Below are 12,246 nucleotides of genomic sequence, written 5' to 3' on the forward strand. Positions count from 1 at the left end.
AATATGCATTGAGCTTCAAATTGCTCGCTACAATTGTTGAGCTTCAAGTTGCTCCATATATGTCTTGTCCCAATGGTGGCGAATGCAAATTTTGAAATGGGAGAAGACGGCTGACAACGAGGAGCAGCGGCGATGACCAATGACGGCGACGATGAGAAGCATCAACGGTTGTGAGCAAAACGACGATCGAGAGTATTGGATGATTGAAATTGTGTATTTGGTTATTGATTTGCATATTTAATTGTTAATTTTGTGTATGTGTGTATTTAATTATTAATTTTTGTATTTGATTATTAATTTTGCATATGTATGAAAATTATAGATAAGATAAAATAAATAAAATTGAAGTTTATTAAAATAATTAAATAAATAAAATAGAGAATAAAATAAAAAGATGAATAAGCAGTGTGGTTGGAAGATACATAATTTTTAAAATAAAAATAAAATAAAAAATAAATTATTTATAATATAATAAAAAATAGAATAGAAATATTGACTGAAGATGCAGAATCCATCACACGATCCCAATGCTCGTCGTATGCCTTCAGAGTGCTTTTGACTTTTGCCTTTTTGCAATTTCCAGTATTTGATTTTGTTTTTTACACCATAATCTTTGTTGCGTTGAGTGTTGTCGCTTTTATATTTACACCACTCTCTTTAATTTTTTTCGTTTTCACACCTTAGTCTCTGTTATTGCATGCATTCATTCATTCCCATATTCTTCCGCAGCCCTTAAATGTCATGACGCCAAAAATTGTTGTAGCAGTGAGGGGCACTGAAGCGTTGCATCCCCCCCTTGCGTCACCCTTCAAGTTGGGGTAACCTCCAATTTTGAACCTTGCTTGTGACTCGCAATAGTGGCCGGTGAAAGCGTGGCTGCGTCAGACGGTCAACGGTCAGCCCGGTAATGAGTAATCCGCCCATGCTCGTTGGAATTAACGTTTAATTGAAATTTAAGTTGCCAAGAGCTCATTTCACCTCACCAACGCACCTTTACGCGATTTCTCCGACTTTCTAATGTTTTAATAAATAACAAATTTAAAATTATTTTCCAGATAGAATTGATTTTAATTAGTTCGGTTTGATTTAGCTTCAAAATTGATTTTAATTAGTTCGGTTTGATTTAGCTTCGAAACATTACTAGGAAGATAAAAGTCTTTTTGACTTCAAAAATAAATTCCAAATTTTTTTTTTTAACAAAAAATCAAAGGTTGATTAAAATAAAGGGCACATAAATTTTTAGAGTAACATAGATCCCAAGCTAATAGCCTTAAGCATGACGGTTCTTTATAACCTCATTTATCACTTTCTTATATATATATATATATAAATATATATGTGTGTGTGACTAAACCTTGTTTTTATCTTTTTGTCATGAAAGTTGTGAGAAAAAAAAAAGAGCTGGTGATGAAAGAATTGATCAAACACTACATAATAAGTATGAATTGAATATAGACTTTTTCATTATTTTTAGTATAAAGATATTATATTGTGGGACAACCGAAAATAGCAAACATAGACTTGACAGCGGGCTCCAACCCCCACCCCACATTCACACCTTGTTAGTTCACGTTCACGTTGGACAACATATCAATACTCAATGTTAATATTTATAATTATTTTTCATATAAAACAAATACTCAATAAAATATATAAATGGTAAAAATCAAGATAAAAGTTTAAACAAATGGACAATAGGGTTATTTGGTTGTAGGTTTTGAAGAGTTTCATATTTTCTTTAAAACCAAAAATTACAAAAATTTTAAAATATCTTTAGTTCACGTAATTCTTAGTCTTAATGATAGCAAAAAGAAAAAAATAAATAAAACTGGTCATTAAAAAACAATTGATTGAAATACCTTTTAGAATGTGACCAAATGCCCCCCGCCCCCAGAGAGAGAGAGAGAGAGAGAGAGTACATTCCAATATTTCTGTCCAGTATATTTTGGATTTCGGAAGTGGGGAACTTAAAACAGCAAAACTCGTACGTGAAGACCCAGATATATATACAAAGTGACAACAAAGTTGGAGATTTTATTTTCGCTTACCCAGGAAGGAAAGGAAGGGGAAGGGAAGGGAAACTGGAAACAGCAAAAGGGGATGTAAATGTAATATTTATTCAAAGTTTGGTTAATCGATCCGTCCACTCAGTCATTGGGAGAGTTCAATGACACGGATTTTGTGTTCATTCTGATCGAGACCCAGCTACAAGGTTGACGAAACGAGAATTCCCATCTCTTATCTTTTCTTTGATTTCTTTTTCTTGTTAATTAGGTGAATATCTGGAGCTTCCCATGTCTTTCATATGTTCCTTTTCATATTGGGACCCTCTCTCTCTCTGGATCCCTCACGTTCATCTATAAATAGGGTTGGGAACAAATGGAGAGGAATCTTCGCTCTCTCTCTCTCTCTCTCTAGGAATTATTCCCCGCGTCTTTCTTAATGAGCACTATTTGTCGTGAGAACTAGATAGTCATCATCTGCAGACATATATATATATATATATACTCTTCTCATTCATTCTGTATGTACGTATGGTACGTGTTAATACATAGGATTAGCGATCTAGGAGTGAAGAAGAAGGCGCGCGGTCAGTACTACTAGTTCTGATCGAGAAAAGATGGATCGCAAGACTGTGGAGAGGAACCGCAGAATCCACATGAAAGACCTGTGCTTCAAGCTCACTTCTCTCATCCCTCCCCACCATTTCAAGCCCTCTAAGGTACGTACCTACAACCCCCCCCCCCCCCCCCCCCCCCCCCCCCTCTCTCATGCAAAAATTGATGTCCTTCGGTTGAACAAAAAGATTCAGCTGACTTGTGAACAAATCATCAGAGTTGTAATTTAGTAATACATAATAGTGTTGGCTGAGTTTTAGGTCTCGAATTTAAGACTCACGAACTTCAGTTAATCTCTTATTAGGTTTAGAGTGCCATAATCTTACTTCTGAAAAAAATGAAAAGCGAAGAAACAAGAATGTTTATATCTATGTGTATGTTTGTGTGTGTGTGTATTACAATATTTACAAATTCATTTAGAAGCCTGTTCCTGTGTGCAAAGACTAATAAGGATGTGATTTCTTTGAACTCGTCTGTATGCAAAGGTCTATTGCTCCTCTCATACAAGACAACAGAAAAAAAAAAATGATCAAGCTACGGGAAACTACTTACGGGAAAAGACAAAAACCAATTCTCAATGATTCAAGAAAATAAGACTGCATCGCTAATGGCTGAAAGCTTCTGCGTGCGTATATATATAGTACTGGGCGTACAGAAAAAAAAAAAACTCCAGGCTGACACTCATTTCTTAGCATTCTTCGTGATAAAATCTATCGCATTTAGGTCTTCTCTTCGATTGTGCAGTACTGTTTTATTAATTTTCTCTTCCGCTTTTGACTCGACTGTAGGAGATGAATATGTATCTTTGAAACCAGTTAACCTAATTTAAGAACGATGGATGAAAAACGAATCTCTCAAAGTTACTTTCTGGGGTACTCTTAGCTTTCTATCTCTTCTATTAATCCATTGAAGTAGTATTTCGAAAGTGAAGAAGAAAATATGAAAGGAAAGAGTGACTTTGTATTGATTTTATATATTAATTATAGGAACATTCTTCTCCTGTTTATACACTTTCTAAGCCTATGGACATATAGAATAATGTTGTTGCCACCAACGGCCCTCTCTGGTAACGTAAATCCAGCCCCCATAGAGATCTCTTCTTGTTCCCCACGCCCGGATCTATAGAGTAATCCAAGAGCCTATTGTCGCAGGGTCTATAATTGATGCCAATTTATGGGCCCATAAATTTGAGAGAAATTTTACTATTTTACCCCTACATAAATCTCTCCCCCCCCCCCCCCCCAATCAGACATCCTCTGGCAAACTCTCTTAGCCCTTCCTTCTCTCTCTCTCACAAAGAACAACTCACTAAATCATTGATTTTTATTTTTTTTAGAGAATATATATATATATATATATATATGTTTTAGTAGATTAGAAGCTCTCGTAATGAGTTATGGATAACTAGGATTTTATACATTCATTGGTTCAAAAAAGAAAAACAAATTATTCACCAATAGTAAGAATTGAGAGTAAATTCCACGTTGAGATTGATGAAAAAATTCAAGAACTTTGGGAATACATAGAGCAATATGTAAAGTAATATATATGCTGAGAATTTATGTTTTGTTATTATATATTCTCATATATTTCTTAAATGCTTGTGTTGTTTATAGAAATTTTGCTGATTATACTAGTTACAGTTGTATCTGCATAAATAAATTTTTTCAAATTGAAGTTAATCAAGAGTTATCTCTACTTAATTATATCACAATATAGATTAAATGAACTAGTTACATTGTCTATCGAGAAAAAAATACTCAAATAACTTGATTATATAAATTTGATTGATATTTCTGTCTTACAAGGATAGTAGTTTTTAATTAATTATTTAATTTTTTTTTATTTTATTATTTGATAAGGTATGAATATTTTATATTTATTTATTATTTTTATATTTTATTATAAAAAAATAAAATTTAAATATATATTATGATTCGGGGGCCTATTTTTACATTTTGACTCAGGCCCAAAATATCATGTACAACATTGTTGTTCCTCTTGTTGGAACTCATCATCCACATCATTGCATTTTGTTCTTGCGCTCCCTATCAGGTTGGGGCTCTCCGACTATTCTTCTCCTTTCTCATTCTTTCCCTAATAAAGTGATGTGCGCCCTTGTTGGAACTCATCCATATCCATGCATTGCCTTTTTGTGCTCCCTACCAAGTTAGGGCTCTCTTACTACCCTCCTCTTCTATCCCTTTTTCCCCAAACTCTAAATCCTACTAGGCTATGGCCCTCTGACTAATGGCAACACTGTCACAAAACTGTGCTACTATGCTAAAACCTTATCAATGACTAAAGAAATTTTAATTCATTCTGGAATATAGTCACCTCGAAGGTAGCATTATTCCTTCATCCTTCAAGTTCATGTTGCCAATTCATGCACTACGTACTTTGTTGCTTTGTCAATGAACATGAACAAAGCATCAAGCATTATTTCTACAATGAAGATATAGATATCATTGACAATTGTCACTAAACACCATGGCATAACCATGCATTGTTTATTGATGCTTCCACTACTTATAGAGCATTTGATTCAAAAATTACCTCACTCCAACGTTGTTCCATCGCCCACCAAGACAAGTCTCTTAAAACTAAAGCCTCTGCCATATGTAAAGTACTAGCCTCAACCACCATAGTTTTTGCACTTAGAATCATTCAATGATGATCTCTAGCAATAATAGCTCTTTAAACTATAAATCAATCAAATTTGCATTTATATTAACCTTAATGACTTCCAAAGGAGGTCTGCTCCACATTTCTCTAGCTTTCCTAATTGAATTCAAACTGGTTGCGAAAGCATACTTGTTGTCCAACATATTCTCATAAACTTGCCAAACTTTTGATTTCTTTCACTATTGATTGAAGGCACAAAATATGAGATTAACTCAAATTAGATTTTGTCACCTCCACGAGGATTCCATTAGCCCCTCTATGAACATAAGGGATATGACCTTAATTTTTAGCTCCTCCTACAATAAATCTGAAATTCAAATGCAACATGAAGATCATTCATTCTCAAGAATCTACGAAGAGCCATTTGTTTGACTACATCTTCCAAGTATCCTTCTAAAGAATCTACGCAATATCGGATAGTAAGTGAATCATCAAAGAATGGGTTGTTGGTCTGTTAGATAAAGAAGCTATGATCTTGGTAACTTCTTCCCAAAAGATAGTGGCATTGAACATTCGAGAAGAAAAGTCCAAGCACATTGTATATAGTGACAAATTTTCGCTCAGCTAACCTATTTTTTTTCTTATTTTTCTATCCACATTCAGCTATCCCATTTTAATCATGTGTACTGGGACAAGACATGGAGCTAAAGTTCTCTTTTTAGTCTAAAAGAATAACATATTAATCATGATATATTCTTTTTTCATATAAGAATCAAGGAACAAAATCATATTTATTTCACATCCAAATAGTTAATTTTTTTTCTACTTTTTTGGTGGGGACTAAATAATTGCAAGTTTATGAACAATTTGAATTATAATTGCACGATCAATTTATATGATTAACGTTAACAAATTTTATAACTTCTAGTTTGCATAGAACTTACTTTCAATTTATACATTCATTCATAGCCATAATTTGAAGTGATGTCTACACATGATATCATCTTCTAATTGAGTTTATGGAAACAATAATGGTCTACAAGTTTTCTCGTGTCCCTTGTGTTTCCAAGACATTTCAAATTCCAAGTTAAACAAAACAACATTATCACATGGAGTCAAACAAAATTTTCCAGGAATTGTTATCACTACCAGATCAGATTGACCAAGTTACCACATACATTAAGCAATTGAAAGAAAAAACCGATAGATTGGCAGCAAGGAAGAAGGCTGTAGCAATGGGCAAGGATGGAGAGAGTCATACAATGTGGATGAGCCACGAACTACCCATGGTAGAAGTAAATGATTTGGGTTCTTGTTTAAAAGTGGTTTTGATAAGTGGATTGAAGAAGACAATGGAAAAGAACTCGATGCTGTATGAAGTTATCCGTGTCCTCCAGGATGAAGGAGCTGAAGTTTTAACTGCTAGCTTTTCCACCCTCGGTGGCAAGGTGTTCCATACTATTCATGCTAAGGTGATTACTGCATTCTTCTATAGCTTTCCCTTAAGTTTTTAGATGCCATAATCCTTTAAAATTAATACAAAAGAAGCCTTCAAAATGAATATATGAGATTGGATGGCACATGTAAAAGAAAAAGAAGATTCAAGGAGACACACATTTAAGGGGTGGCACTTGGCAATTGCAATTCTGCTGGTGTTTGTTTTTGGAACAAATTTAATAGCAATAGTATATAAGATTGTTCTATTGTGTTTAAAAGGTTGTGCGAATTGAAGTTATGAAAAAATCTTTTTCCTTTCTTCAAGAAACCACCAACTCAAGTGAAGCGGAGACTGTTGTGCAACTCTCAAATTTGATATTCCAAATTTTGTAGCTTCCTCACGTATAGTTCTCTGGTTTTCGTGATTTTTGTAGGTGAAGGTCTCAAGAGTAGGCGTGGAAACTTCAAGCGTGCGCCGGAGACTACAAGAAATTTTGTCTTAACTTCAGCCTTTTCAATGCTTTTTAGTCTTGTTTTTGTTAATATTATATTGTATTTATGCTTCCTTGTTGTTTGATGGTTGGGGCCTTAGTCTTTTGTGTTGGTTTTGGTGTAGGTCTCTTATCAGTTTTTTTTTCTCTTTACGGTTGGTTTTGTTGGCTGAGCTGATGTGGCTAGCTGTTGCTCGTTAATCCCCCTTTTTTTCTCCATTTATGGAGTTAGTTGCTCAAGTTTGCTAAATACGAGCTACATTTTTATCTGTTATTTTACTCTCAAAAGCATAGAAAATAAAAGAAAACTTCGATCTTTTCTCATTCTCTTTCTATAATTGTGAAAGAGATGATTCTAAAAGAAAAATCTCAAAAGAAAACATTTGTGAATTCAATGATTTATGAACTCATGCAAAAAATTAAAAAAAAAAAAAAAGGCCCATAAGTGATATGTTACGAATTTTGACTTTTGATGAAAAGGTCATAGAAATTTGGCTAAATTCTTTTTTAAAAACTTTGAGAAAATGACCCAAAAATCAAAATAAATGTTAAAACAAAATAAAATTCCCAAAAATATGGGGAAATCGAGTTAGAAAGGTGACCTGATTAAGGTGACTTGTGCCCCAGATTGAAATCCGTGCTTGAAAAAATTGGGAAAAGGGAGAACATGCCAACGTACGGACGTGGTCACTTGCACTGTCACCGCCTTTTACCATGCATGCATGCACCACATGTTTCTGTTGTGACCACCTTGCGTCTCACGGGAAATTTCTAGACGTCCCATTTTGTTGACAATTTTGTACTCTCAATGTAAATTATAAATTCATCCTTTATTTTTTAGTCCAAATGAAGGCCCGCATAATTCTTTTGCTCCCCTCTCTCTCTCTTCTCTCTCACATGCACTCTCTCTCTTTCACTCTCTCTGTGTACCGCCCACCTTCTTTACAGATCTACCGCCCTCTCTCTCTCTCCCCGATGGCAGGTAATGTTGAAGACCGCATTGTAGCGTTCTGAAATTTGAAAATTAAATAATAATTATTAATTTTAATATTTAAAGTCATTATAAAATATTTAAAAAATTAAAAAAAATTAAGAAATTAAGATAATTAATTAAATTATTTGAGAATATTTATGAAAATAATGATGGAATTAAGATGGTAAATTTTTGGAAATGTTCGAGATATAAATGTAATAAGTAGAAATTGGAATTTGGGGTGTAAATGGGATTTTCAGAAATTATGGGGGTGCTGGTGCAAATTCGGAAAGACGATCGAGGGTCTTCTTCAAATTAAGTTGGCGCACTATACTGTTGAAGGTGATGGCTAGCACAGGCGGTTGCGCACGCGAGGGGGTATGCGGCAGGTCGATGGAGCAAATCCACGTGGGCGCACGCGAGCGCCGAAACAACGTTTTAGCCCTAAGGCAATGGCCTCCCCTCATGGCCCAGCGGCCGCCACGTGGTTGCACGCCTTGCATTCTGTTTTTGCCAATTTAAAGGCTGATTTTGGCCTTCTTTGACTCGGTGAACAGAAGAAGAAATGGAAGGAATAAGAGGAAGAAGAAATAGGGCGCGACAGCTGGGAAAATGAGGGAAAACAAGGAGATTTTGGGATTATTTTGTGATTAAAATAGCTAGGTAAGTGGGTATAATTATTGGGAGCATTGCGTGTTTAAATCATACATTTTTCACGATTAAATTTAGTTATTTTGGGATGTAAATTTATTATTTTATGTAAAATATTTTACTTCATAGCGAGAGTGCAGGAAATGCTAGAAATGATCGTTTAAAGGCAAGTTCCTAACTCTTCCTTTATTAGCTAGAATCCCTCTACAAATCCTTGCCGTTGTTAACTCATATTTTATTTTCTCTCTTGTTATTCGGTTCCACGTATTAATTGTATAACTATGCGTGGCAACCATTTTTTATTATTGGTGTAATATTTCTTACTAACTGACACGGGGCTTTGTATTCCCCCATTTCCTTGAGAATGATGCTGCACATGATGGGGTTAGGTTCCAAATGGGCATGTGTGTATGTATGTGCTGGTTGCAAATCTTGGGTCTTTGTGTGAAATTATTATTTATTTAATTACAATTGATGTTGACAGTGTGTGTCGGGGTTGGGTTGCATTTATTGGGGAGACATGCTTTGTGTGCAATGGGGGGTGTGAGCATTGGCATGACCCAGTTGGCTTAAGAGCCAATTTGGGTACTCTAGGTGAGCATATGCATTTAGAGTATTTCGCATGTGTGTATTCCTATGTGAGCGTAGCATAGCATGATGCTTGATTTATGGGGGCCTTGCCATCACGTTTATGCTGCAGAAGTCATTACATTTCTTATTTGTTGCATTGTATGGTTCTATGCGCGCGGTGATTATGATTACTTGAGATATCTCTTTCGGACGAAAGTACCGATCCTATCATGAACGGGAGGACCATTTCGTTTCAAGCAGGAGTACCGACCTGAGGTTGGCGTTATTACCATGGACGGGAGGACCGTACCTTTTTAGGTGGAAGTAATGACCTAAGGTTATATTAGTTAAATTTGGCTCATGGTTTCATGCTTGTCAGTTTATAGCAGGGGCAGGTTTGTTAGGGACTTAGGTGCCGGTGTCTTTTATGTGGGCCCCAAGGACCATTACGTGCATGTTTATTTATGCGGGTTTCATTTAACTTGTGGTTCATGCTATGCATGTGTTTGTCTTGGGCATGGGGTGTGTGAGTTAATGCTTGTTTTGCATGCAGTGTGCGGGCGATTTGAGGGTTATATCTTCTGCTATACTAGGCTTGTTCTGGTATTCACTTGTTGAGTCTTGTGACTCACCCTTTGTTTGATCATCATTCCAGGTAAGAGGTTCACCTGAGTGGCGGGTATGCTCAGCGAGGTTTGAGTCCCGATCATTGTGCCATGATAACAAATGCAGAGCTCTCCCGAATCTAGATCTTGGGTGTCGTTATGCTTGGTCAGGGTAATGTTTTTATGATCTTGAGATAGGAGTGTATTATGTAAGCCCAAGTGGGCTCTTACTGCGAATGGTTATTTAAGGATGGTTATTAAATGTTGTGTGATGAAAAGATTGGGTTTCACTACAAAAAATTGACATTTAGCGACGGTTTTCAGTAACTGCTAGAATAACTGCCACTAAATCACTTTTTTGCGGCGATTTTGAAAATATTTTTGCCGCAAAAAAATTCTAAAATATTGAATTTAACTACCGCAAAAATTCAAAAAAATTAAATTTTAGCAGTGATTTTAAAACCGTTGCAAAAATTCAAAAAATTTTGAAATTCAAAAAAATTTGAATTTATGAAACCTTGCACGCGCGGCCAAGTCGTGTGCGCGCCCACCAGTGTGGGCTTGCGTGCACAAGCGCGCCTGGCACCCCCTTGGCCACGTGGCGGATGCTGGAAATATATTTTCAGCATCCTTCTCCCCTTCCCCAGAGTCGAACCCAAAACCTCCCTTGACCACATGCGCACGTGAAACCAGATGAGCTGCGAAGCCTTGTTAGTAAATCTTCACTCATATAAATTATATACTAACATATAACCACTATTTTCTAGAATTATAATTTATATTCTTTACTATAAATTGAAAAAAATAAATTAATTAATTATTTTTTAAAAGAGTAATGGAATAAAATAAAAATAAATTAATTGATTATTTTTTAAATAAATTAATTGATTAAAAAATAACACGAAGATTTTATATATTTTTTAAAATTTCTTTTTAAAATTATACAAAAATTATATATTAAAATTTTGTTATTTTTTTATTTTCTTAAAATTAAATTTTTTAATAAATTTTACGGTAATTTTTTTATTTGTAAATTTTTTAATTTTTTTTCTAAATTTAGCAGTGGTTTTTTGAAACCGTCGCAAATATTATTTAATTTTAATTTTTAATTATTAAATTATTTTTTAAATTTAGCGGCGATTTTCAAAAAACCACCCCTAAATTAAATTTTTTAATGAATTTTGCGGCGGTTTTTCGTAACCGCCGCAAATGTTAAAATATTTTTATTTTTAATTATTTAATTATTTTATAAATTTAGCGACTGTTTTCAAAAAAACCGCCGCTAAATTAAATTTTTTAATGAATTTTGAGGCGATTTTTCGTAACCGTCGCAAATGTTAAAATATTTTTATTTGTAATTATTTAATTATTTTCTAAATTTAGCAGCGGTTTTCAAAAAACCGTCGCTAAATTTAATTTTAATTTTTAATTATTAAATTAATTTTTAAATTTAGCAACGATTTTTTAAAAACCGTTGCAAAATTAAATTTTTTAATAAATTTAGCGGCAGTTTTGAAAATCGGCTCAAAATGTTAAAAAAATCACCGTGAAATACCGTATTTTACAACGGTTTTCAAAACCGCCGCAAAAAAAATTACCGCAAAAGATCAATTTTTTTATAGTGTTTAAATATGGATTGTGTGTTAGTGTTGGCTTGTGTTATTATTCGATATCATCCATATAATGATCTTCTCACGGATCCTTTACACCGGCAGGGGCTCCGGGAGACAGGTAGTTACTAAAACAAGATAGTGTAAGTGAGACGACATCCTCCTCCAGGTCGGCCACCGTCAGATCCGCCCTTCACCAATAGTGAGAGTGTAAGTGAGACAACATCTCATTGACCTCACCCGTCGGTACTAAAACAAGACAGTAGTTGACCGCCATCAACTTTTCTGATGGCCGTTTCAGCCACCATTGACACATCCATCTCATTCTCTCTCTTTCTCTCTTTCTAGGTTTTCTCTCTCTCTCTGAGTCTTCTCTCTCTCTCTCTTCACTAACACTTCCATCTCCAACCACCATCGACGCCTCCATATGTTACAAAAGCATTGATCATTTTGCTGCCGTCGTTCCCCGTCGTTCTTCGTTGCTGTCGTTCTCATCTGTTCAACGACCAGAAGCTCTAATCATTTTGTTTTTAATTTTTAAAATATTAAACTAACACACATATAAATATATAGTATATTTATTGAAAATGTATTTGTATATAATTTTTGGTTAAATATACATATTTTTTAAATAAAAATATAAACTAAACAGAAATATAATGCTAT

The 12,246-nt window shown here is 34.6% G+C and overlaps 1 protein-coding gene across 1 annotated transcript; it reads left to right on the forward strand.

Annotated features, from left to right (window-relative positions):
* The first annotated feature begins 2,413 nt into the window (after positions 1-2,413).
* Positions 2,414-7,436, forward strand: LOC127795510 (transcription factor bHLH162-like). The gene is made up of 3 exons (XM_052327246.1): positions 2,414-2,722; positions 6,377-6,715; positions 7,115-7,436. Exons 1-3 carry the CDS (start codon positions 2,621-2,623, stop codon positions 7,181-7,183), a joined length of 510 nt encoding a protein of 169 aa, XP_052183206.1. The 5' UTR covers positions 2,414-2,620; the 3' UTR covers positions 7,184-7,436.
* The last annotated feature ends 4,810 nt before the right edge of the window (positions 7,437-12,246 follow it).

Source organism: Diospyros lotus, chromosome 2, assembly GCF_014633365.1.
Source record: "Diospyros lotus cultivar Yz01 chromosome 2, ASM1463336v1, whole genome shotgun sequence".
In the NCBI taxonomy this organism is placed as follows: Eukaryota; Viridiplantae; Streptophyta; class Magnoliopsida; order Ericales; family Ebenaceae; genus Diospyros; species Diospyros lotus.

Bases quoted from the DNA above. Each gene is read 5' to 3' on its own strand.
- LOC127795510 (XM_052327246.1), top strand. From the start codon at position 2,621: ATGGATCGCAAGACTGTGGAGAGGAACCGCAGAATCCACATGAAAGAC. The intron at 2,723-6,376 runs GTACGTACCTAC...AAAATTTTCCAG, and splicing joins ACCATTTCAAGCCCTCTAAG to GAATTGTTATCACTACCAGA. The intron at 6,716-7,114 runs GTGATTACTGCA...TGATTTTTGTAG, and splicing joins TCCATACTATTCATGCTAAG to GTGAAGGTCTCAAGAGTAGG.